At 41.5% G+C, this 25285-nt stretch overlaps 1 protein-coding gene across 1 annotated transcript; it reads left to right on the top strand.

Annotated features, from left to right (window-relative positions):
- Nucleotides 1-243: 243 nt before the first annotated feature.
- Nucleotides 244-20299, top strand: LOC140529857 (low affinity immunoglobulin gamma Fc region receptor II-like). The gene is made up of 6 exons (XM_072648829.1): nt 244-315; nt 11149-11169; nt 13387-13641; nt 15561-15815; nt 17022-17132; nt 18534-20299. Exons 1-5 carry the CDS (start codon nt 279-281, stop codon nt 17117-17119), a joined length of 666 nt encoding a protein of 221 aa, XP_072504930.1. The 5' UTR covers nt 244-278; the 3' UTR covers nt 17120-17132; nt 18534-20299.
- The last annotated feature ends 4986 nt before the right edge of the window (nt 20300-25285 follow it).

The raw sequence follows: 25285 nt of genomic DNA, 5'->3' as shown, positions 1-25285 counted from the left end.
CTCCTCTGGCTAGGGGCCAGACTGCTGACTCTGAGGTGTGTGATAGCAACTCTCCTATTAAAGTCTTACTTCCCAGAAATCAGATTTAGAGGCCTCAGCCTACTGGGCTTTCTTTCATAAAAACCAAGATTGCTTACAGGAAAAGCAACCTGAAGTGGGGGAGGGGGAACCGTTGGTTTCCTTCCTCTTTTCTACTTTATTCTAAAAACCTCCGTTGGGTCACATCCAGTCCCAGGGCAGCAGTGGACAATTGGTCTGGTCTATTTCATCCCAGCGGAATGCAGCTGTTGCTACCGCCATTTTTGCTGCTTCTGGGTGAGTTATGATTCCCCTGAATAGGAGACGTGCAGGGTATCCTTGGTCCCTGGGACTAGCAGAGACCTTTTCCAAGTCCATATCAGAACACTGGTCTCTTCTGGGGTTGGGAGGATGGGAAGAAGAACATCATCTTTGACTGAACATAGCTGGGGAAGGGAGGGTAGACTCATTGTCCTTGGGTCATAACGGCTCCCATTTAAATGAGACTTTAAGGCTTACCAAGTACCATACATATATTATCTCATATGACATTCACAATAACCCTATGAGTTTGGTGCTTTCATTATCCCCTTTTTTACAAATGAAGAAAATGAACCTCGGAGTGGTTAAATGATATGCCTAAAGTCATACAGCTTGTCCTGGCAGGATTTGAATCTGATTTCCTAAATCCGAGTCCAGGGCTCTAACTACTATGTCTTAATCTCAGTTTTCTTATCTGTAAAATAAGGCAGAAGGAGTAGAAAATAACTAATATTTTGTAGATTTCTAAATCTCCCTATGAATTTCTAACCTTCTGGACTGAAATTCAGCATTCTTTCTGTTGTTGTTTTTTCTGATGCTTCCAGAATCACAGCTGGTAAGCATCATCAAGGCAGATAGGTGGTGCAGGGTTTACCAGTAGGATAGTTCATCCATCTCCAAGAAGGCTACATATAATTTCATCAAAAGCAAAGTACAAGCAAAGTTTAGAATGATGCAGGACTCTTGGCTCAGTAAGAAGAGAGACAAAATTCAGTTTTATGCTGATAGTAACAGTCCAAAACAATCCAAAAACCTAAAAAGGCTTTTATGATGCCCTAGGGGCTATTTATGGGCCAAACACCTCTGTTGCATCTCAACTACTCAGTGCTGATGGCGTCACATTGGTTAGTGATAAAGACATGATCCTAGGATGGGCTCAGTATTTTCATAGTGTTCTCAACAGACCATCATCAGACAAGGCTAAAGCCATCAGGTTGAAGTCAATCCTCTCTTAGTTGAACTTCCAACTGAAGAAGAGTTTTGAATTCCATTAGCCTCCTTTCCTGTGGCTAAGCACCTGGTACAATTTCTATTCCAGCTGAGATTTAAAAGGTGGGGGTCCATTGCTCATACAAAAGCTGACAGAAATTTCCTGGTTTACATGGCAAGAGGAGGTTATCCCTGAGGACTTCTAGGATGCCATATCTTTAAAGGAAAGGGAAATAGGCTGTTCTGTGAAACGGACCAAAAGGACAAAAACACGAACAAATAAAGAAAACAAAAACAGTATGCTTTGATCTACATTCAAACTTCATTAGCTCTTTCTCTGGATGTGGGCTGCATTTATCATCATGTGTCCTGTGGAATTATCTTGGATCATTGTATTGCTGAGAATCTGAGATAGGTCCTAGTGGGTAGGTGGTGACCTGTAGCTTTAATCATAATGGGGAAAAAATGAGTGTATGGACCCAAGATATCCCTGTCATTCAGAATCAGGTTATTAAAAATATCTGTTCTCATTTAATCCATCAAGAAGCATTCAGTAAATGTCTGGTATGGGCCAGATGCACAGGTAAAGATACTTGGCAAGCATCTGTTTTCCTAATATTTATGATCAGAAGGTCATTGAACAAGATTATTTATTTCCAAAGATCTTAAATGATTTCACCTGGAAAAATCATATACATCCAGTGGCTGGGGAATGGCTAAATAAATTGAGCCTAATTCATCTTCTACATATGTCTATCTTTCTCCATTCTTCTGGAAGTCACAGTGTTGGCCTGTCAGCAGAAAGTAAATTATGCCCCTTGGGCCAGTCCAATAGGATTTTTTTTCTTAAAGTATGAATTCTGAGGCAAGAAAGGAATCCACACTTGCCATACAATTAACCAAAATTGTTTCTTGGCAAAATTACTTGATGGGAATGAATACACTTTACCCAAGCTTTGGCCTCTAGATGCTTGAATATACTGGGGTCCTTAGGAGCATTGCAGCTGCTTTAGGTAGGTGACTGGGATGATGGGGGACAATAGTATAATAGGGGTAATTATTTTTAATCTGTAATGCAGTTCAGTGGTCACTTTGAGGGATTTTTCTCTCTCTTTTTCTCTCCCTTTGAAAGGTATCCCAGAAACCCATGTTTGGTAAGCTATCTTTCAGTCCACCAGTTTTTTATAGTTCTAAAAACATGAGTTAAACAAGTGATAGTTCTCAGCTAATCAGCTCTTCCCCATTGCAGTCCTCATCCTAGGCAAGCATTCAGGAGAGTTTTAATAAAGGGCCAAGCCTTACAGAGTTCTCCAATGGGATCTCTCAGATAAGGGCAATCATATCATGCACGAGCTCATCAGGGCATAAAGTACACTCAGGTTAGGGGACAAGTTCTAATCAAGCACCATGTGCCTTGGGGTGGAGGTCATCTCTGGAGCAGATATGAGGCAAAGAACAAGAAAGGAGTAAGTCTAGAAATGGTAAGGCAAGGGGTCAGACGCATGAGTTAGGGAATGTGCTGGATCTGGAAACCGGGACAGTCTGTTGAAAATACAGAGAAAGGACAGCAATGGCCTGTCCCCTGGACTTGTACATTTATAAGGACAGGACTTTTCTCTTGACTCTGCATCAGTTCTGAGTGGCACCGAGGGCCCAGTGGTAGGCAAGTTCACTGCCATCACTTGAACCCTATGAGTTGTTCCTCACCAGCTCAGCAATTTGGGGCTGTTGTTCCCTCCAGGAGCTCCAAGAAATCTGGCCTCATTTCTGCAGTTCTGCAGCACTCTAGGATCACCCCAGTCTGGTCCCCTTCCCTAGACCTTGAGTTGTTACTGGCCAGGGAATGAACAGCCCACCCTGCCAAGGGCAAAATATACTCTGTAGCTGCCTAAGATTGACTAAAAAGCCTTCCAAAAAGCCTCCTTCAAGTCCCAGAGAATGTCTGTCCTTGCATAAGAAGCCTTTCCTGACACCCTTTAATCCTAGTGCCTTCCCTCTGTTGGTTAGTTTCAATTAATCTTGAATATAGCATGTTTGTACCTACTTGTGGGCATGGCTCCATCGTTAGACTGAATTCACTGAATGCAGGGATTGTCTTTTGCCTTTCTCTGTATCTTCATTACTTAGCACAGTTCCTGACACATAGTAGGCACTTAATAAGTGCTTATTGACTTATAGGGAAAAAAAGTATTTATTAAGCAATTACTATATAATTTTCAGTTCTGCAAAGTCAAAACTCTCTGATGTCTCCATCCAGAAGTGTGAAGATGTTGGACCACAGAGTTCCCAATGACCACTTGTGGAAGCAAGAGATAATTCTTCCCAGGTTTCTAGATGGAGAAACTGAGGATCTGAGGTGGGCTAGGGACCTTCCTATAAAAAGCATGTCAGAGGACAGTGGCTGACCTCTAACATATGCTTCTTTCTTCATTGTGGTCATTAGGAAAGAAACCAATCAAGCCAAATATTTTGTGGGGCCTGAGTTTTCCTTCTTTTTCAAGGTCTCCCACTATTCTAGAGATAGCCCACTCCTCCGCCACTTCCCCCTCCACCTCATCTTCCTCTCTTTTTCTCTGTCTGTCTTTCTTTTCTGGAATTCTCCATGGCTGTTATCTCTTATGCTAAGAATGCCCATGTTTCATGCAGTCTCCTTGCAGCTCCCTGCTTGTGAGAACAGAAATGAGTCAGGATCTACCTCAACCTCTACCCATCTAAAGTCCATGTTTCAGGTCTGTTTCATCATTGACCATGTGACGGAGCTGCTGTTCTAGTATACATACATACATACATATATGTGTGTGTACATATATGTATATGTATGTATATGTGTATATGTATACACCATGTGTATACACACACACACACACACACACACAATGGCTACTGTAGTCTTAGAGGTGTTGTTTCCTGCTGCCCAGAGTACATAGGTAGGGGGGAGAGATGGGAGAGCCTAATAGAAGGAGATGGGCCCCAAGCAGTTTCCCACAAACTTTAGAAGGAATGACCAGAGAGGAGAAGCTGGACTTGCCAAGACAAAAAGGTTATCCTCTTTGGAGGACCATTATTGAATCCCTTTCCTTCTCCTGCCATAGCCTAGAGATTGCTCAGCCTTCCCCTGCTGTCCCTGAATTTTTCTTTCTTCTTCCATCTCTCTATATTCCCTTATGCCTCAAGCTTCCCCTTGTGCAAATTCAAACGTGCCAAGGAAGGACTTCTTACTTTTAGCATCACTCTTTGGCCTTGGTCTCTGTGCCGGCCTCCTAAGTCCCCAGAGCAGCTCCAGTGGACTGGGACACTTTTCATTCAGAGTCAGAGGAGAAAACCATCTTTCTCTCATTGGGAAATTCACTGCTGGGGTTATTCTCTTCTGAGTGAATAATAAATAACACAAGGTCTATGCCTGCTCAGGGCCTTAGGATGATGTTATGCCCTTAGAGGCCAGACTCAGGGCTAGCCCAAGACAACTGAGAAATTGTCAGTGTCTTCATGGGCTTTTCTTGCTGTGCCTCCAACCATCACATCGTAGTACATCCTAATAGGCGCTTGAAGTTCTCCAGTTATCCCAGGTTACCTAGCATAGCCATCTCCTTCCCCCCTTCCCCTGGGTCTACATTCTCTGACCAGATATTTCTACACAGAGGGAGCCTCCCTTATGTCCCTGACATTTCATCACATAGATAATTCAGCCATACTTCTATCTTTTCCTGATGTCTCTTCTCCTAAGGGACATTATTGAGTCAGAGGAAGTGGTCTGACCAGAAAACACTGCCTAGTGGGGACTGTTGTAGTAATCACAGGGTTTGACTCAGTCAGCAGGGGGACAAGAAGAAGAACAACCAAACATGACTCAGGTTAGGACAGTGATTCTCCAAGAGCGATCCAGGGACCACATCATTAATTTTTTTCAATGAAGATAATAGGATTAAGGTCAAAAAAGCCAACTGGAAAAATACTACTGGAAAGTTGGGATAGGAATGATGAATATGGTTAGATTTTGCAAAAAGATCAAGGAGCATGAGACTTAAGATAAGGTGATTGATTGGTCCTTGGTGACCTTGGCACATGCCATTCCAATCGAGAGGGAAGGGTGAAAAGTATCTTCCAAGAGAGTGAATGGATGATGAGAAATTAAGTTTAGATAGTTCTTTCAAGAAGTCTGGTGGTTAAGGGGAGGAACAAGATACTGAGGTACCTTGAGGGGGATCAAAAAATTAAGGGCAGGTTTTTTAGGGTATAGGAGACCTAGATGGGAAGGACAAGATCAGTGGTGCAAGAAAGCCAGTGGACATGATGAGAGATGATGAGAGATGAACGATGCAAGAGAGGATATTAATGAACAAGGACTGAGGGAGGTGTAACAGTCATATCAACAGCATAATCAGGCAGTAACAAGGAGAATGATTCCTTCATGAGGATGAAAGCAAGAGAGGATGGGTGAAGATAGCCTTTTTAAGGTAAAGGGAAGGCAAGGTGAGGGACCTCATGGCAAATCATCTCAATGTTACTGATAATGTAAAATCTACAGTCATTTGCTGAGTGAAGGAGGTGAAGGATGCGATTGGTGATTTCAGGAGAATGGAAAAGATTTTGAATAGCCAATATGGAATTTGATAAAGAAGTTGCTTATGTGGATTCACATAATTGGCATATTGATCAGGATGATAGGAATAAGAATGGTCAGGGAGATAAGGTTCATAGAATCATAGAATTTCAGAGCTAAAAGGGACCTGAGAGGGTATCCTGGGTAACCCATATCTGAGCAGGAATCCATTTTATAGTAGTAAGAAAGAGGGTATTCCAGTTTTTGTTTAAAGATTTCCACTGATGAGGAAGTCTTCCTAAGGCAGCCCATATTACTTTGGGATAATACTAATTGATAGTAATCTTCCCCCCTTTTACAGGTCCCAAATTTGCTACTTTGTAAAGTTTTCTCACTCTTCCAAGTTCTGTCTTACAGGGTAAAAAAAAATCAAGTTTATTCCCTTTCCACGTGATGACATTTCAAATACTTGAAGTCAGTTATTAAGTTCCCCCAAACCTTCACCTTTAAAGGCTTAAAAAAATACAATTTCTTCAATTGATTCTTTTGGGCATGCTTTTTTAGTTTCCTCACACTACAGATTTTTCTCCTCTGCACATGTTCCAGCTTGTCAATATCTTCCCTAAAATATGGTACACTGAATCAAACACAAGGTGTTATCTGACTAGAGCAAACTTCAGAACTCTTCCCTCTTTTTAGATATTATCCCTCAGGTCTAATTAGCTTTCTCTTCTTGTTTCCTGAATTCTAGGGTGTGTTGCAAGTGTTTTGCAATGAAGTCTCTGTAAAAACTTTACACATTTCACAATTTTCAGTTTATTCTGCATTATTACCATTTTTTCATTGTTTTCTTAAGTCTTGACAATCGAGAAAACAATACATCAAGATTTTATTTGTAGCATTTGTCAATTTCTCAGGTGTTGATGCTCACACTGAAAATTTAACAGTCACGTCTCCTGAGATAGGATTAGCAAGCACCAGTAATTCCTTGCCTTGTCACAGAACACAGGGGGGCTTACATGGAAATTGAAGTCCACTAAACCCAGGCCTTTCTCATATGAACTGTTGCCTAGACACACCTCTCCTGTCTTGTAGTTATATCATTGATGTGATCAGTTGATGTGATGTTTGTAGAGCTGACATTTTAAATACAATCTATGTTTATTCACATTAATCCTTATTAAAAGTACACAAGGTACAGATGCTTCAAACTCCATAATGGTTTCGTTTCCAGACCTTTTGGCAGCTCCTTCTCCCAAACTGTCAAAGCTCACAAGTCATATTTCTCTCTCATATTCCTTTCCCAAAGACCAAGATTCATACAACAGAGATAGGTGCAACAGCAGGGTCATGTGTTCTTGGCCCACATGATGGATGCCTGGGTAGGGAGAGAAAAGCCCAAAGTCCCCTTCAGAGGCATGTAGTATTTCACTTTCCCTAGTCACACACAAGCAACGTATGTACCCACAGTTCCAACTGAGGAATTAATCAAACTCATTAACCTCATTAGGAAGTAAACCAACAAAAAAATGCAGCAAATACTTTAACAGCCTCTGCGGTAGAGAGCCAGGCTCCTCTATTCCACATTATCAAGCACTTCCAGACCCAGCCTCAGCTCCTAGCCTCCCCATGGAGGATTGAAACAGGCAGACCAGGCTCTTCATGATCATAAGGACTGGACTTCCACTGCCAGTCCCCCCCATTACCTGTAAAATCATAGAATGTTGGTGTTTGAGGAAATCTCAGTGGAGAGCTAGTCAAACTCAGATTTAAAAAACAATCTCTACCACAACTCATCTGACATGTACTCGTTCAACCTTGGCTTCAAGCCCACCAAAGAAGATGAATTCATCCCATTCAAGACATCTCTTTGGACCGTGAGATAGTTCTAGCTGTTAGAAAATGTTTCCTGACTTCAAGCCTTAATCTTCCTTCTTTGTGATTTCTACCCATCATCAGTCAATAGACATTTAAGTTCCTAGTGTGTGACAGGTGGTCTGCTAAGCATTTGGGATACAAAGAGGCAAAACACAAACTCTGCCTTCTAGAATCTTCCGCTCTAATGGGGAGACAACAAGCAAAATGTATGTGTATGTCACACTCACACCGATACACACACACACAGACACACACAGACACACACACACACACACACACACACAAACAAGGGATACACAGGATAAATAGGAAATAATTGAGAGGGAAGGCAGTAGAATTAAGAGGGGTTGGGAAAGACTTCCTATAGGAGGTAGGATTTTTGTTGGCATGTATAAGAATCTAGGGAAACCAGGAGGTGGAGTTGAAGAGGGAGAGCATCCCTGGCATATAAGACAGCCAGAAAAAATGCCTAGAGCTGAGTATATAAATTTTTTAAAATTTTATTTCTTTTCAGTTTTCTACAATCACTACCATATAACAGACTTTTTTCGCCTCCCTCACCTTCCTTACCCCCTACCTCCCCACTCCCTCCCCAAGAAGGCATGCAATTTTATATAGATTCTACACATATATTCCTATTAAATACATTTTCCCCATAGTTGTGTTTCATAGAAGAATTAAAATGAATGGGACAAATCATATAACAACCAAAATGTAACAGAAAAGAAAATGATCTGCTACATTCTGCGATTGAATTCCATAGTTCTTTCTCTGGATGTGAAAGGCATTTTGGCCTAAAAGACCACTGAGAATTTTTTAAGCCCTTGCACTGTAATGAAGTTCTAAGTCTACCATAAAAAATCCTCACACACTGCTTGTTTCTGTATACGAAGTTCTCCTGGTTCTGCTCCTTTCACTCAGCATCAGATCATATAAGCCTTTCCAGACCTCTCTGAAGTCTTCCTGTTCATCATTTCTTATAGCACAATAGTATTCCATTACATTCATATACCACAATTTATTCAGCCATTCCCCGATTGATGGACATCCCCTTGATTTCCAGTTTTTGACCACTACAAGGAGTACTGCTATAAAATTTTTGTACATGTTGGACCCTTTCCCATTTTTATGATCTCTTGGGGATACACTCCTAGTAGCAGTAATGCTGGTTCAAAGGATATGCACATTTTTGTAGCCCTTTGGACATAGTTTCAAATTGCTCTCCAGAATGATTGGATTAGCTCACAGTTCCACCAACAATGAATTAGTGTTCCACCTCTCCCACATCTTCTCCAACATTTATCATCTTCCTGTTTTGTCATGTTAGCCAATCTGATAGGTGTGATTTGGTATCTCAGAGTTGTTTTGATTTGCTCTCTCTAATTAAGAGTGATTTAGAGCATTTTTTCATATGACTATCGATATCTTTAATTTCTTGAGCTGAGATACATTATCTTGTCTGTAGAACAGCAAGAAAGCCAATGTCATTGGCAAAAAGGGCACATATCAAGTAACAAAGTGTGACAATACTGGAAATCAGAATGGGCTAAGTTATGAAGGTGTGTGAATGCCAAACAGAGGATGTTTTCATCTAATTTTTGTGGTTGTGTCCAACTCTTTGTTGACCCCACTTTGGGGTTTTCTTGGCAAAGTTACTGGAGTAGTATTCTACTTCCTTCTGCAGCTCATTTTTACAGTTGAGGAAACTGAGGCTTAAGGGTAACTAAGGGTTAAGTGACTTGCCCAGGGTCACAGAGGTAAGGCCAAATTTGAATTCTTGGAGAGAGGTCTTCCAGATTCCAAGCCCAGTGCCCCACCTACCAGCCCCCTTTTGCATTTGATGCTGAAGGCAACAGGGAGCTCTGGAGTTTATTGACTAGGGGGTGACATGGTCAGACATGTGCTTTAGGGAAACCTCTCTGGTGTCCTAATGGCAAATAGGTTGGATTGAGGAGAGACCTGAGACAGGCAGAAGCACCAATAGGAAATTGCAAAGGAGCAGTAATGGTGAGATGAGGGCCCACAGCAGGGGTCTGAAAGTATCAGAGGAGAGAAGCAAGGATAGTGGAGAGAGGTTACAAAGATGAAATTGTTCTTGGTTCTCTCTTCCTGGACAAAGGAGATTCCATGACAGTTTTTCTGCTACTTGGAGAGGATTATCAGATTCCCTTGAGTCTGTTCTGCTCTAAAAGAAACCTTCTCACTTCCTTCAAGTGATTCTCATTTGACAGAAACTTGAGACCCTTCACACAATGCTTCTGGTCGCCTCCTCGGAACACTGTCTAGTTGTCAGTGTCCTCCCCAATATACAATACTCTGGATGTGTTCAAGCAGGGTAGAGTACACTGGGCTACTACCTCCTTTTCCTAGACACTATTCCTGTCAGTATCACATAAAATCACATTGCCTTTTTATTTTTGAATGTGATATTACATTTTTTTTTTACTCCTTTTGAATTCGGATTCCACCAAAATGTCTCGGCATTTTTCAGACAAGCCATAGTGTAGTAATGATTCCCTTGTTATCTACGTACAAAAAATGATTTTTGAAAGATTTTATTTTGAGTCTTATTCATTTTTATTGGATTAGATTTATCCCATTGTTCTAGTCATCAATGTATAATTCGCTTCATTCTGCGTCAGTTCATACAAGTCTCCCCAGGTTTCTTTAAAAATAACCTCTTTATCATGTTTTATAGCACCATGTATTCCATCACATTTATAAACACATTTAGTCATTCCCCAAACAATGGGTACTTTCTATGATTCCCATTCTTTGCCACCACAAATGCAGCTGTAAATATACTTGTATATGTTTTGCTTAGGGTTAATCCTTCCCTTAATCCATATTTTTTTCTAATTTCTCCTCTCTTTCCTCCTTACCCTAATTCCCTGTTGAGAAATGCATTTTTGTACTCAAGAGTGTGTATATATTCTTCCATCCTTTGACCAGGAAAGCAGGGAGAGAATTTGGAACTCAAACTTTACAAAAAGAAGTAATGTAAAAATAAGTAAACAAGAAAGAAAAAATAAAAAAAGAAAAAGCATAGCCAGATGTAGGCAGTCCCCCAGAGATTCTCCTTTCTTTATCCTTCTCCCTGCTCATGAGCACTCTTAGATTAAATCCTACTGTTAAGAAAGGATTTAATTCCATAAACTCACTGACACTGAGGTGCAAAGATGTTTGTATTTTGAAAGGGAACAAAACATTAAGCCACAGAAAGGTCTCCAATGGTGGCATTTCAGATGTCTCTGAGCAGGCAACATGTTATTTTCTTATTTGTTTGAGGGGAGGGGACTTCCAGTGCCCCTGGAATCCCTCTGACTTCAGGCAGCTCTGAGGAACGTTGAGAAAAGCCTGCACAGCAGGCTCTTCTGGATCCCTAGTCTGTCCCATGCTGGAGATGCCCAGCCCCTGGATCCCCTGAACTGGTCTAATCCCTGCTTTCTGGTCTCTTGCAGCTGCAGCCATCAGGAGCAATGGTAAGTTCTGTATTCAGTTTTGGCCTCTCTTTTTTTTTTCCCTTCCCCTCCCCTTCTTGAACATCCATATCAATGCAGTATAGGACATAGCAATACATCCAGGACAGTAGCTCCTATCCAGACTGGAGCCTTAAACCCACCTGATTAAGGATAGAGTGAGACTTTAGGGCCAGGAAGGAAGCAACTGTCAATGAGATAGCTCTCTTCTCTGAGTACCTTCCAGCCAAAGCTGTTTGCTCCCCTTTCTATTGCTAGAGACTCAACCTTCTTCCTTGGGAGCCTATTGTTTTTAGATGGTTCAATCATGTCCAACTCTCCTTCTCTAATGTGTCCCCATTTTATAGATGGGGACCTGAGGTAAATGAGGGTTAAGTGACTCACTCATGGAAACACAGAAAGTAAGTGTCTGAGGCTGGGTTTGAACTCAGATTGTCCTGATTCCAGGCCCACTGCTCTATCCAATGTGCCACCCAGCTACCCAGTAGATTTGTTTTTCAGTCAAAGGATGCATACACCCTCTAAAAAGAGCTAGTCTGCTCAGGTGTGTCCCCATGTTTCTCTGTGTTTGAGTAAATTGCTGGTCAGTCTTGCCCCCCTCTTCACAACACCATTTGGGATTGTCTTGGGAAAGATACTGGGGTGATTTGCTGTTTCCTTCTTCAGCTCACTTTTCAAATGAGGAAACTGAGGCAAACAGGATTATGGGGCTTGCCCAGAGTCATACAGTTAGTAAAAGTCTGAGGCCAGATTTCAACCCAAATCTTTCTGACTTTAGGCCTGGTGCTCTATCCACTGCCCCACCTAGCTGCCCTTCTGGGTTTGAGCAGCCCTTGTACATAAAACTCCATTTCTCCTGTATCCCTGAGCTTGGGTATATTCCACTGCCTATTCCATGGAAAGCAAAGTCTGCTATTTCCTACTCATTTGACCTCATTGTTTAACTGCTTCAAGCCTCAGTTTTCTCATCTGTAAAATGAGCCAGTTGGACTCACTAGATAGTTTCTAGGGTCAGCTCCAAATCTTACAATTTAGGAACAAATGAGAGCATATGTGTAAAATGCTTAGGACATTACTTGGCACACAGTAGGCACTTAGTAAATGCTTGTTTCCCATACCCACTCCTGGATTCATGGCTGGATTCCTCATGTCTGTGGTTGCTCTGAGGTTATCAACATAGTTGAAGGGTCATGGATCAGAGTGGGAGTGGTCATCTGGTCCAGCTGCCTCATTTTGCAGGTGAGGAAACTGAGTCCAAGAAAGGTTAGCTGAGTAGCCCAAGGTCACACAGCTAGTAAGTGACTAAACTAGAATTTGAACCCAAGATCCTTGAATCCAAAGCTAGCATCTTTCTCCTGCCCCAAGTGATGTCTGAATGTCTGTGTATCTGCTGTGTGGGTCATGTCAAAACAAGTCAACAAGTATTTATTAAGTGTTTGTGATGTGTCAGAAAGTAATGATTGTTGGGGATACAAAGAAAGGCAAACACAATCCCCTCTCCCAAGCAGCTCACAGTCTGTGGGTGCTGCTATCTACACCATGTTGAGTATATGTACTGTGCATTGTACATGTGTCTATATCTGTCATGTTTAGATCTTGGTTCTCTGTACTGGAGAGACTGGAGGAGGAGAGATTGGGGGCAGAACCTCAGATTCATTGATGAGGCTAGCAGGTAGTAGGGGCTGGGGTTCCTGGACTTGGAATGGAGGGAAATATGACTCTCCCCCTTCCTGCAGGAAGAGCATTTCTTCAGTAAATGCATCCCTCTCCTTCCCACAGAACAAAACTGACCCCAAAACTTTTCGAGGTTTCCCCTAGATGTTGGAGACTGAACTTCCAGATCGTTCACTCTGCCTTTTCCTGAGGTGGATTCCATTTGAGAAGATAAGAGCTCTTGGGGTTTTGTGATTGTTTGTTGTTGTTCTTGTGTTTGTTTGTTTGTTTGTTTTTTATCAATCTGATGGGACCTAGGGGATCCTTAGGGAGCTGTCCACCCTTCTGGAAAAGGCCCTATAACCTCATGCCTCAGTGTGCCATCAATGTGTGAGAAAACTGTCACCAGCAGTTGACCCAGCTCTGACCTTTTTGTCCTCCACAGCTCTCTAAACATGCTCAATTCTGTTCTCTGTGCTTCTCACTGGTGTCCTCCCCTCATGTCTGGGATCTGATGCCTCCTTGGGGACCCCTTTTCTTTATTCACCTCTTCCCTCTTCCCATCAGGTTCCCCAAGGGCCGTCGTGACCCTGGAACCCCCATGGTACAATGTGCTCCAAGGGGACTATGTGACTTTGACTTGTGAAGGATTCCAGTCCCGTGGAAAAGATTCCTTTGAATGGTTGCACAATGGGTCAGCTCTCCCCATCCACCAGGGCTCCTATAACATCACAGCTGTCAAAGTGGAGGACAGTGGGGAATACCAGTGCCGGGCAGAAGGCACAGCCCTCAGTAGCCCTGTGAAACTACAGGTCTCCAGGGGTAAGTGAAGGGTAAGAAGACTGGGGTAAGTTGGAGGGAGAGGGGACAGTTGATATCTGCTTACAGCAGCCTGGAAAGGGACATAACCTCTTTATTGGCAGAACTAATACATCAAGGCGGGTGGATGGGAGAGTTCGTGAGAAATCCACAAGGTATTTTAATTCTCCTTTTCACTACTGCCTTTACTGAGGTATAAGTTTAGCTTGTCATGTTCTAAGTTTTTCTCACTGACTCCTTCTTCACTACTCATGTCTTCCAGGAAATTTCCAAAACTCCCCACCAAGTCACCAGGGGAGTAGAGGCCTACATTTAATCATTCAATAAGTACTTATTAAAGGCTTTTCATGTACTAAGCACTAGAAATATAAGTACAGACAGCAAAATACTCACTGGTCATAATGATCTTACATCTTAATGGGGGAGATAATAAGTACATGTAATGTATATGTACATGTATACACATACATTTTAACCATATATACATGAAGCATATATTACATACATTATATATACACGAAATATGTACACACACATACATGTATACACACACACACACACACACACATATATATATATACTCACAAAACATACGTATAAAACATGTGCAAGGTATTTTAGAAGGAAGACTATTAACAGTTGAGAGGACCAGGAAAGACCATGAACTAAGGTATTGCCTGAGCTGCATATTTTAGGAAGAGAGGAACTTTATAAGGGCAAGGTATAGAGGGGCTCCATTCAAGGCATAGGAAGTGTGGTTCGGAATAGAGATGGACATTGAAAAGTCTGAAGTTGGGAGGTGAAGGTGTCATGAGAGGAACAGAGAGAAGGACACTTTGGCTGGGTGGCCAAATCCAAGGGAAGGAAATCATGTCTAATGATGTTGGCTAGGTTGTAAAGACCTTTCACAAGTAACAAAGGAATTTGCAAATTTTTCTAGAGGCAATACAAAACCACTGAAGTTGATTGAGCAATGGAGTCCCATGGTTAGTCCACCATGCTGTACTAGCGTCCCCTGCAGGTTGAGTATTATGGCTCCAGATTATAAACGACCTCACATTCTCTAAAATGTTTTGGTCTCCTGACTAGTTCTTTAATTCCTCCTAAATTGCCCCAAGGTTTGTTTACCTGCACATTCTCCCCATTTCTTGGGCTCTGGTATGTGGTGTGTCCTCTGGATTTTATGTGGGCAGATGGGGTGTGTGGCAATTCAAGGACTAGTACCACTGGTGTGAGGGTTTGCCAAGCCCATTTCCAGGATGCTCATCCACTTTTGGTATCTACCTGGCACTCAATTCGCCCCTGTGGTTCCAAGGTGCTTTGGTCAACTCTTTTGGCAGATGGGCTAATGAGGTAGAGGGTAAACAATCATCCATAAACCCATTGGCAAGTTCGTGCGGTGTCTACCCAAAGCATGTGAAGACTTCTGTCAGTGGAATGGATGGATAAAAGCACCTTGTTCCAATGGACACGAAGGTGGCTGAAGCAGGCATTGTGGAGTGTTTAGAGCTTGGTCAGATGTTGAAGACGCTAGCTAGAGTCATCCACTTCAATCTGGGCCATTGCCAGCAATCCTAACTTTTGTCTTGCCACTGGACTTTAATACTCTGGAAGAGTGAATTTGACAACTTGGTGCAACTCTACTTCTCTAAAATGCAATTTACCCGAGTCAAGACATCACCCACCTTTAGATACCATTGGTCCTCTTGGAAAGTGAATGCAAAGAACAGCAGCACTATGTGGGCAGATTCTAGGAAAGGGAATTCTGCATGTCCTCAGGCCAGCTTCAGTGACAGGAATAATTGTTCAGAGTCAGGATCTGCTTTTCTTTCTCTTTGGAGATGGCAGGAAGTCTTGGATGGATCAAAGCCGAGGACAAGCTGAAATGTCCTGAGCTCGTGGCCTCTGTTTTTGTCTTTCAGATTGGCTACTACTCCAAGTAGAGAGATTAAAATTCATGGAAGGTGACACGATGATCCTGAGGTGCCACACTTGGAGAAACAAACCACTGCACAAAGTCATATACTACCAGAATGACATTGCCTTAAAGTATGAACTTCAGAGTTTCAACTATATTGTCTCTCCAGTGAACTCTGCTCACAGTGGATCCTACTACTGTCGAGGGAAAATAGGAAATATTGACTTTGTGTCTACAACTGTGGTTATCACTGTCCAGGGTAAGGAGATTTGGTCAAGGCACTTGAGGGGAAGAGATAGACACCTAGCACTGAGCTTATGTGGATCTTCTGGGTGGACAAGGAAATGCTAGAAAGAGAAAATAGGAATAATTGACATTTAGATGGCATTTCTAGGTTTATGAAGTATTCATTTATCTCCACCAAAAAAACCCCACCCACAGGCATTATTATTGCTGTTGGTATTATTTCAGAGGTAATAAATTGAGACCCAGAGAGATGTGATATCTCTATCATAACACAGCAGCAGGACCCAAATGTGGGATTTCCTTATTTCAAGCTCACCCTTTAGACAATGCCATATCACCACTCTCTGTAATTCCAGTCAGGGCAAAGAGCCTTGGAGAGTCATGGCAGTCTCACTATGGGAAGATCAGGTCAGATGGGTGAGGGTCCTAGCAGTCCTAGCCAGATATCCAGTTTCTGTATGCTCACCTCCTTTGGAGACCACAGCTCCCAAGTGATAAGCTTTAAGTAGACAGTCTTTCAATAACTCTTCAGCTGACCCCAGAATATCAATGGAACCCCATAAGTGGGGAAATTTATACATACAAACTTTATAAAGTACTCTTAGAACCCACAACCTATCCACTATGATCTCCCAAGCCATTTCCTTCAGGATAGTTCTGTATCCAGGCAGAGACTGTGCAAGTCTGCACACATGGCCCCTCCCTGGAAGAGAGGCCTGAGGAGTGTCCCTTTCTTCTGGCTCTTGGGCCCCATCTGCCAGGTTATGTGTGAAGACCTCCATCAGTAGAGTGAAGGAGCCTAGATCAAGTCAACAAAAAATATACAAGCATTTATTAAGTGTCAGACCCCATACCATATTTAGCTCTCTTAATACAAAGAGAAAAAATAAGTCTGTGACTTTAAGGAGTTTACAATCTGATGGGGGAGATAACATCCAAGCAACTATGGATATTTAGGATCAATTGGAGCTCATCTCAGAGGGAAGGTAATAGATTTAAGAGGTATGGGGAAAGGCTTCTTGCAGAAGGTGGGCTTGGAGCTGAGACTAAAAGAAGCCAGGAAATAGCCTAGGACTGGGCTTGGCTAATGAAGATAAGGGAGGAGCAAAGGGGAAGCCTGAGGCACGACTGATTTAGCAAGAGTGGAGGGTAAGGAGAAGGTAGAGGAAGGCAAGAAGAAATTCTGTGTATTTGAGATCTGTCTCTCTCCCAAGATCAGAAGGGAAGTGGAGCACTGTGAACGTGATTATAATAACATTTTTCCTGGTGGTTGTGATTGCTGTGCTTGTTGCTGTTGCCCTGTGTTACTGTAAGTGACACAAGAAATCAGGTATGAGAATTCCCCTTGGTTTCTTATATAATGGGCTCTCTTCTTGGCCAAGATCCTGACCCTGTCCTTTCCCAGACCTTGAATTTTTCCCCTGGTCTAGAGAATCTCCAGACAACACATACCTATGACTGTGAGATTCTTTAACACAACAGGGGAATTCCTTTACCCCACAGATGCTGGAGTGGAGAGCTTAGAGACAGTGTTTTACAAATCTAATAAATACAAAATGTGAAAATTTATCACTCAAAAAATCTAGCTTTATGAGGAAACAAAGATACCATAAAAGAAACAGTAAGGAACAGGGGTAAAGATAGTCACTAAGAGACTCTCAAATCTACACTGAGTGACTTCTGAGATGCACCCCTGACTATTCCACTTAGTTGTCAGCATTCTTGTCTCTTTGGACAATCCTCTAGATTTATTAACGTGTCTTCTTTTCCCTTAGGCTGGGGTTATCCCAACTAGATAATTCTGTGGTGCCCTTAGTCAGAGACAGGCTGTGTGCGGGATGGGGGAAATGAGAAAGCAATGCTTGAAATTTCATAATATCACAGATTTGGAGCAGCACGGGATCTTCTAGGTCATCCAACAAAGTCTTCTGACTGTCAAGTTGAGGCAATGGGGACCTAGAAAGGTGAAACAGCTTGTCTGGAGTCACACAGAGGGAAAGGGGGCAGACTCAGAACTACAGTGGTGCTCCAGTTTCTAATCTGGCCTCTTTTTAGCAGTCTTGGCTGCTTTTCTCTTTCTTCCCATGCTCCCACCAGTTAAATAACCTGCTTATAGGCACTTAAGTGGCAGAGCTCTGCTTTGACTGAAGCTAGCCTCCATTCCACTGTACTGTAAGCAGATTGTGTGGTAGCAGCAGAATTCAAATTCAGATCTTTCAGGTTCAAATCCAATGTCTTTAGTAGAAGACAAAGATTGTTAGCTAAGAAAGGTGAGGAGTCAGGGCTCTGGAGTGGAGGTGTGCTGCAGACCCAGGGGTACTGCGCGGCTTGGAGGTAGGTAGGGTTCGCCCACGGAGAGTCGGGCCACCTTTTTCTTCGATTACAAAAATTACAAGCTTGGATATTTTTTTGTTTAAATTGTAGCAGATTGAGTGATACTTTTTAGTTTCCATCTTGTTCTGTCTTATTAAAGAGGTGGAACAGCAACAGTATCCCTAGCACTCTGCAAATGCTTTAATGTAACCATGCTTCGGCTTGACAACTTTTCTTTTCATTCATAGCCAAGGCTTGTCAGGAGACAGGAAGGGCTAAGGTAAGAGGTGCCTTAGCCCCCTCCCCCACATCCCACCTCCTCCTGTTTTCCCCTTCCTTATGTTTCTCTCTTGTTCCATCTGTTTTGCTCTATACATCCCACTTCCTCAATTCGTCCTCATCTCTCTGTTTTCTCTAGGTGGGGATTTTGGCATCTTATTCGCTTCTAAAGCACACAGACGTCAGGAGATTAAGAGGAACCCAGTTTTTGTGCTCTGAGTTTGTCATACATAGCAACAATCCCTTGTGCTCTCCTTCTGGTGATCTCACTGTCTGGCAAAATAATAGAAATTCTGCATTGCTTTGATCAGCAGCAGGTGTTCTCTGAGTTTGGATGAGTTGTGGTCATGAAGCTCCTCTCTGAATCAAACTTGTCACATTGCTGTTATAACAGTGTGATTGTAATCACGTGGTCAGGACTGTGGTTCACTGCACAGCCATTGAGATTTAGCCACACCAAAGTGCACCCCTCCTATAAGCAGCGGGAACCCAGCCCATGGGTAATTGTTTCCAGTTGTCCTATCACTTTGAAATTAAACTTCTGTTTAAAGCCTGACTCTCCCCTTTCTAGCCTTCTCTGCTCATCTCCACGTGCTCTTGAATTAGAAGCTGATTCCATCCAGTTATCACAGACGATCCTGAGGAAGAATTATGAGAATCACCCATAGTCATGACCACCTCTGCCCCTCCCTCAGTGGCCCTGACCTGCTTATTCCCACAAGCACCAGACTGAGGGATCTAGAGGTCCTACGAGTGGAGACCAGATGCTTCCTGAGCCAACTTTGCCATTCCAGGAAAATGGATTTGAAAATCTCTTTTGGGGTTGTCTGCATGAATCCTAAACTGCTTTGAAGACATGAAGGCAACTGACTGTCAGTGTTTACACTGCCTATCTGTACTGCCACCATCTACTCAATCCAAATGACTTCCTACCTTGAATCACTCTCCATCAGTACTTTGGACAGTCCAGAAAGTCTGGGTCTCTTTAGAGGAACTGCTCTGCTCTCTCCTGAAACTGCTCACTCCCTGGGATACCTTCAAGGAAGCTTGTTCCTCAGGAATCTGGGATGAAGATGGAATGGAAACCCTAAGAGTCTAGTTCCCCACTGGGGAGATAGACAACCTTTGAGCAATACATCTAGAGAAAACCTTGAGAGTAGGTACTGGCAAAGGAAAGGAGCAGCTGGGTGGCAAATCCAGCCTCAGACACTAACTAGCTGTTTGACCCTGAGTAAGTTACTTAACCCTGTTTCCTTCAGTTCTTCATCTGTAAAATCAGCTGGGGAAGGAAATGGCAAACCCCTCCAGTGTCTTTGCCAAGAAAATCCCCAATGGGGTCATAAAGAGCCAGTCATGACTGAAAATGACTGACCAACAGCAGCACTAGCCCCTGTGGCGTCAGCCTAGTGTTGCCTGCCCAGAATTCTCTTATAGCTACTGCCTTTTCTGTTATCTGGATTGGAGGATAGAAATAAACAACCTTCTCCTTCCTCTCCCTTACTTATTCCCAGGGGCCTTCCTAATTTCACAATCAGACTGGCTCTGTAGTTTCAGATGCATTTCTGATTTATTTCTGATACCTTATTAAATGCTTTTCTGTATCTGTTGATATTATATGATTTTTGTTGCTTTTATTATTCATACAATCAATTATTTTAATCATTTTCCTTATGTTAAACCATCCCTGCATTCTTGGTATGAATCCTACTTGAATAAAATGTATGATCTGTATAATGTATTATAATCTTTTAGATAGTATTTTATTTAGGATTTTTTGCATCCATATTCGTTAATGAAATTGATCTATAATTATCTTTCTCTGTTTTTACTTTTACTGGTTTAGTTATCAGTATCATATTTGTTTTGTAAAAGGAGTTTGGTAAGACAAGTTCTTTGCCTACTATTCCAAATAATTTATTTAATATTGGAATTAGCTGGTCTTTAAATGTTTGATAAAATTCACTTGTAAATCCATCTGGTCTTCTTGTTTTTTTCCTTAGGAAGCTCATTTATGTTCAATCTTTTTCTAAAATAGGCATATTTAGATATTCTATTTCCTCATCTGCTGATCTAGAATGTTTGTATTTTTGTAAATATTCTTCCACTTTGGTTTAGTTGTTAAATTTATTGGCATATAATTGGGCAAAATAACTCCTTATAATTGCTTTAATTTCATCTCTAGGGGCATATTCATCTTTTTCATTTTTGATACTAGTAATTTGATTTTCTCCTCTTTTTAAAAATCACATTAACCAATGGTTTATCTATTTTATTGTTTTTTTCATAATACCAACTCCTCATTTTATTTATTACTTCAATGATTTTCTTATATTCAGTTTTATTAATTTTACCTTTAATTTTTAGGACTTCCTTTATTTGTGGCACAGAGCGGGTTGCTTTCATTGCTGTACTGAGGTCACTCTGAAGAGTGACTGTAGACTATAGGCTATAGACGAAGGAAGGTTTGCTAGTGTCCTGGACTGAAAAGAGCAGCCTGGAGAATATAGAGACCACGCAGACTATACCAGGTATCATGAGAAGGGCAGAGAAGGAAGATGGAATTAAAAACTTAACTAACATGGGAGCAGCCGCTAGGTGGTGAAGTTGCTCTGGAATAAGGAGGATCTGAGTTCAAATTGATATCTGATATTTACTAGCTGTGTGATCCTGGGCAGGTTACTTAACCCTGACTGCCTTCAAAAAAAAAAAAAAAAGTAGCTTGTGTGAAGGCCTCCACTTAGTAAGATGAAGTTTGATAGAGTTAAAAAAATAAAGTCTTTCACTTAGGTTTAAAAACTCAACTTTACATGTACAGGATGAGAGAATTGTGTCTAGAAATATGGTTTTTAGTGAACTGCAAGTCTGGTCCGATTAAATCCTGTGATACACGTCCTAGGTCTAGACTTGAAAGAGAACGTAGAGGGTCCCTCATTTTGCAGGTGAGGGAATGTTAGGCTGTGATCCTAGGAAGAGTGTCCTATAATCTTCCCTCCTCCCACCCCCCACTTAATGTTAATTTATTTTTTCCAATTACATGTAAAGATATTTTTCAACTTTCAATTTTAAAATTTTCATTTAGTATTCTATTTTCTCCCCACTTACATTCAAAAACTATTTTTAGCATTCATTTTTAAAGTTGAGAGTTCCAAATTCTCTCCTTTCCTCCCTCCCCATTCCCCCTTGCCTTCAATTGCTTGAAGGCAAGCAATTAGATATAGGTTATACATGAGTAGTCATGCAAAACATATCCATGATAGTCATGTTGTAAAAAATACATATTCACAAAAAACTCAAGAGAAATAAGGAAAAAAGTATGTTTTAATCTGTATTCAGACACTTCAGCTCTTTCTCTATGGATTGCTAGCATTTTTCATCATGAGTCCTTCAGAGCTGTCTTGGATAATGACATTGTGGAGAACAGCTAAGTCATTCGCAGCTGATCATGTTGGCATCATACAATCATAGGTTGCATTTAAAAAAGGAAAAATGTCCATGAATGAGAAAGGTAGTCATTCCAGTGCCCTGGTTAGGCTATATTTGAAGTATTAAGTTGTGGTCTGCATACAATATTGAAAGTGGTGGAGGATTAGATATTTTCTCTGACCCCCATGTCCTCTCCAACACATCCAAAATGTGAATTAAGCACCAAAGATAAAGCAATGTCAGCTGTCTGTATGGTCTAAGACATCTAAAATGCAAAAGAAGGCAGAAAAAAATTAACTGATACCTACCCTGAGCTCACTCAGGACCCTTGCCCCACTACCAACAGCAAGGATGCTCTAGTTAACCCAAAGACCAACATACGGGCTTGCAACAAAACCCACTCTCACACTCAAGCCCCACCCCTCCCTCTTTCCAGTGCCATGGAAACCCTGTCTCCAGGTTACTGAGGTTTGCCACTTAATATGACAGCAGCCACTCAAGACCCTGCTTGGGTCCTTGACACAATCGGGGGAGAAAGTAAGGGGGATGGGGGAGAAGACTGAAATTAGCAAAGATCTCTGGAAGAAGGAAACTCAAGAACCTGGAATATTGGCAGATAAATCAACAAGGAAAACATTAACAACAGAAGGAACTATGACCTCCAGGTCTAGTAAATGAGTTCAGTCATGTAGGAAGAAATATGGCAAAGGAAAGGAAAATGACCCAATACTTGAGAAGAGAGAGGAATCTGTGGACTGTAATGGGAAGATGGAACCACAACATGCAGTTCCTGAGTGGTTCAGAAGAGAAATGAGCATTATGAGAACAGACTTGCAAAACAAAAATAATGGCCAGAACAGAAAAATCTGAATCTACAATGTGGAATTTCACCAAAGAAACAAAAGAGAGGACAAGAGATTAGAAATACAAATATATGAAGTGAAGGACAATCCAGAAGACAAGAAGCAAAAACCAATAACATTCAAAGAAAATCTGTTTATTATGCAAGGAAAACATAGCCAGCTGAAAGACAGGATATATAGAGACAACCTAAGGGTCATAGGTCTCCCAGAAGAACATGACAGGTCAAAAAACCTTAACAACTATAATGCAAGAAATAATAGGTAAGGATAACAGATGACTGCCCAGAACCTGTGAACATAGACAATTCAGTGCAAATTCAAAAAATGTAGAGATATCTTTCAGAGAACAATCAAACCTGCACACTCCAAAACACGTAGTGGTTCAATGGAATAACTCAACTGGGAAACAAGTTGTGCAAGTGACGCAGAGAAAGAACTTCAAATACAAAGGAAAGGAAATTCAAGACAATCCTGAACCTGATCAGAAAATATAGGAAGGAATGGAAGAAGGTATTCTTAGGAGCAGTGGAGCTCAGGGTGCAACTGGGAGTCATCCTCTCTACAGATCAGAACATACCTGTAAAGGAAAATGAAGAAAGCTGTTTGATGTTTTCCAAAAGAGGCATTTGAAACATTCTTAGAAAGAAAAGAAAACTGAAAAGATTATTTGCTTCTTGAACATCCTGAACAACAGAAGTGCAGGAGGACTGAATAAATCCAGCAGCCAAGGAAGGCAATGAAAACAGAAAGAGAGCAGATACATCACTAAGAGACTTCCTTCTAAATGTAAGCAATGACAGGGATGGTGGAGGTAACAGGAAAGAGGCAGTCTGGGGTGCTATGGACAGAACCTGATGATACCCCACCTTCTGATGAATCAGTGTTTTTTCTGGGACTACATAAATGGGAGGGTTCATGAAAGTGGGGGAGGGAAGCGGGAGAATAGTGAAATGTTTGATTTTCCAGGTCAAATCAAGGGTTAGGAATGAGGGGAAGGTGATCCCTGTGGTCTCATTAAGAGAAGAGTCAGCAGAAGAGTGGGTGAGGAGGAGAGGGGAAGGATTAAATAGAGGGAAAGAAAGAAGACCTCACTTTGATGACAGGAGGGGATTCCACTGATGCATGTTCCTATGGGTAAGGAGAGACTGTCTTTGAAGAGAGATGGATACTGAGCACTGTGTGTGATATGGAGGATTTGGTACTTGAAAAGTCCATTCCTCCTACCTGGAATAAGGGGTGGGGGGATTGGAAATCCTATAGGCAATTGGTAGATGGGAGAGCAGGGAGCAGTGGAGGAAAATTTTAGTCAAGTGTATGTGTGAGGAAAATGATCATCAGGAAAGGCATATGGTGGGCTATAATCATGGACATGGTGGGCAAGGGGTCTCGTCATGGGGCATTGTCCTCTCTGACTCGTGCAACTGACATTGTTTTGAGAAGGAGGCATCATGGCAAAAAGAAATCAGTAAGAAAAGCTCTACAAGGCAGTGAGAGAAACTGCCTGGAAGAGAGAGTCTAGAATGAAGTCTTGGGAAGTTTTGATTGCTTTAGGAACACAGAGAATAGAGAGAAACTAGATTGTTAGAGGCATCATGAATGGGAGAATGATTGTCTAGATTAGACAGAGAGAATGGCTAATGAAGAGGGTGAGGGAAATCTTTTGAAAAGGGGCACAAAAATGAAATTAAGAAACTAATGAATAGGACTAGTTGAAAGGGAGGAGAGGAACAGAGCACTTACTTGACAAACAGAGGGAAAAAAAGAGTGAAGAATTCCATAACCAGATAAAGTTAGGTTAGACAAAGGAGCTAATGAGTAAAACCCTAAAAGGAAAGGGGTAGGAAATGAGAGGAAGGGATCAAAAATGAAGGGAAGACAGTGGGAAAAGGGGCACTTTATTAAATACAAAGGTAAAGTAACTGAAGGGAAGCTAGGTGGTACAGTGGATAGAGTGCCAGAGCTGGTGTCAAGAAGACTCATCTCACTGAATTCAAATCTGACTTCAGACAATACCTGCGTGACTCAGGAAAAGTCACTTAACCCTGTTTGCCTAAGTTCCTTAGAGAAGGAAATGGCCAACCACTCCAATATTTTTGTCAGAAAAAAACCAAAACACCACAAAATGGAAGGGTTTGTCACAGTCAGACTTGACTGAAACAATTGAATAACAACAAAAGTCACTAAAGTACAAAATCATAACTTAAAAAAATAAAATTAGATCGTGGAAAATATAAACTTAATTCATATACTTTAATTGTGAATAGATGAAGCAGTTCAATACCATGAAAAACGGTGAGAAATTTGACAAGAAAACAAAACCCACAAACTATTGCTTATAAGAAGTACAATTAAAAAACAAAAACGTACACCTACGCACACATAAACACACACACACACACACACACACACACACACACACACACACACACACACACACTGAAGTGATGGGGAAAAAACTTAGTACATATCAAGTAAAATCCAAAACAAGCAAGACCTACAATCATGCTATTTGACAGAACAAAAATAAATATTAAAAAAAGAATAGAGAGAGACTATATTGCTGAAAGGAACCATAGACAACAACTGACTCTTTTAGTATCTTAAC

Source organism: Notamacropus eugenii, chromosome 2 (assembly GCF_028372415.1).
Source record: "Notamacropus eugenii isolate mMacEug1 chromosome 2, mMacEug1.pri_v2, whole genome shotgun sequence".
In the NCBI taxonomy this organism is placed as follows: Eukaryota; Metazoa; Chordata; class Mammalia; order Diprotodontia; family Macropodidae; genus Notamacropus; species Notamacropus eugenii.
Note: the sequence above shows the minus strand (reverse complement) of the source record. Positions and strands in the feature narration are given on the sequence as shown.

Bases quoted from the DNA above. Each gene is read 5' to 3' on its own strand.
- LOC140529857 (XM_072648829.1), top strand. From the start codon at position 279: ATGCAGCTGTTGCTACCGCCATTTTTGCTGCTTCTGG. The intron at 316-11,148 runs GTGAGTTATGAT...GGTCTCTTGCAG, and splicing joins GCCATTTTTGCTGCTTCTGG to CTGCAGCCATCAGGAGCAAT. The intron at 15,816-17,021 runs GTAAGGAGATTT...TCCCAAGATCAG, and splicing joins TGTGGTTATCACTGTCCAGG to AAGGGAAGTGGAGCACTGTG.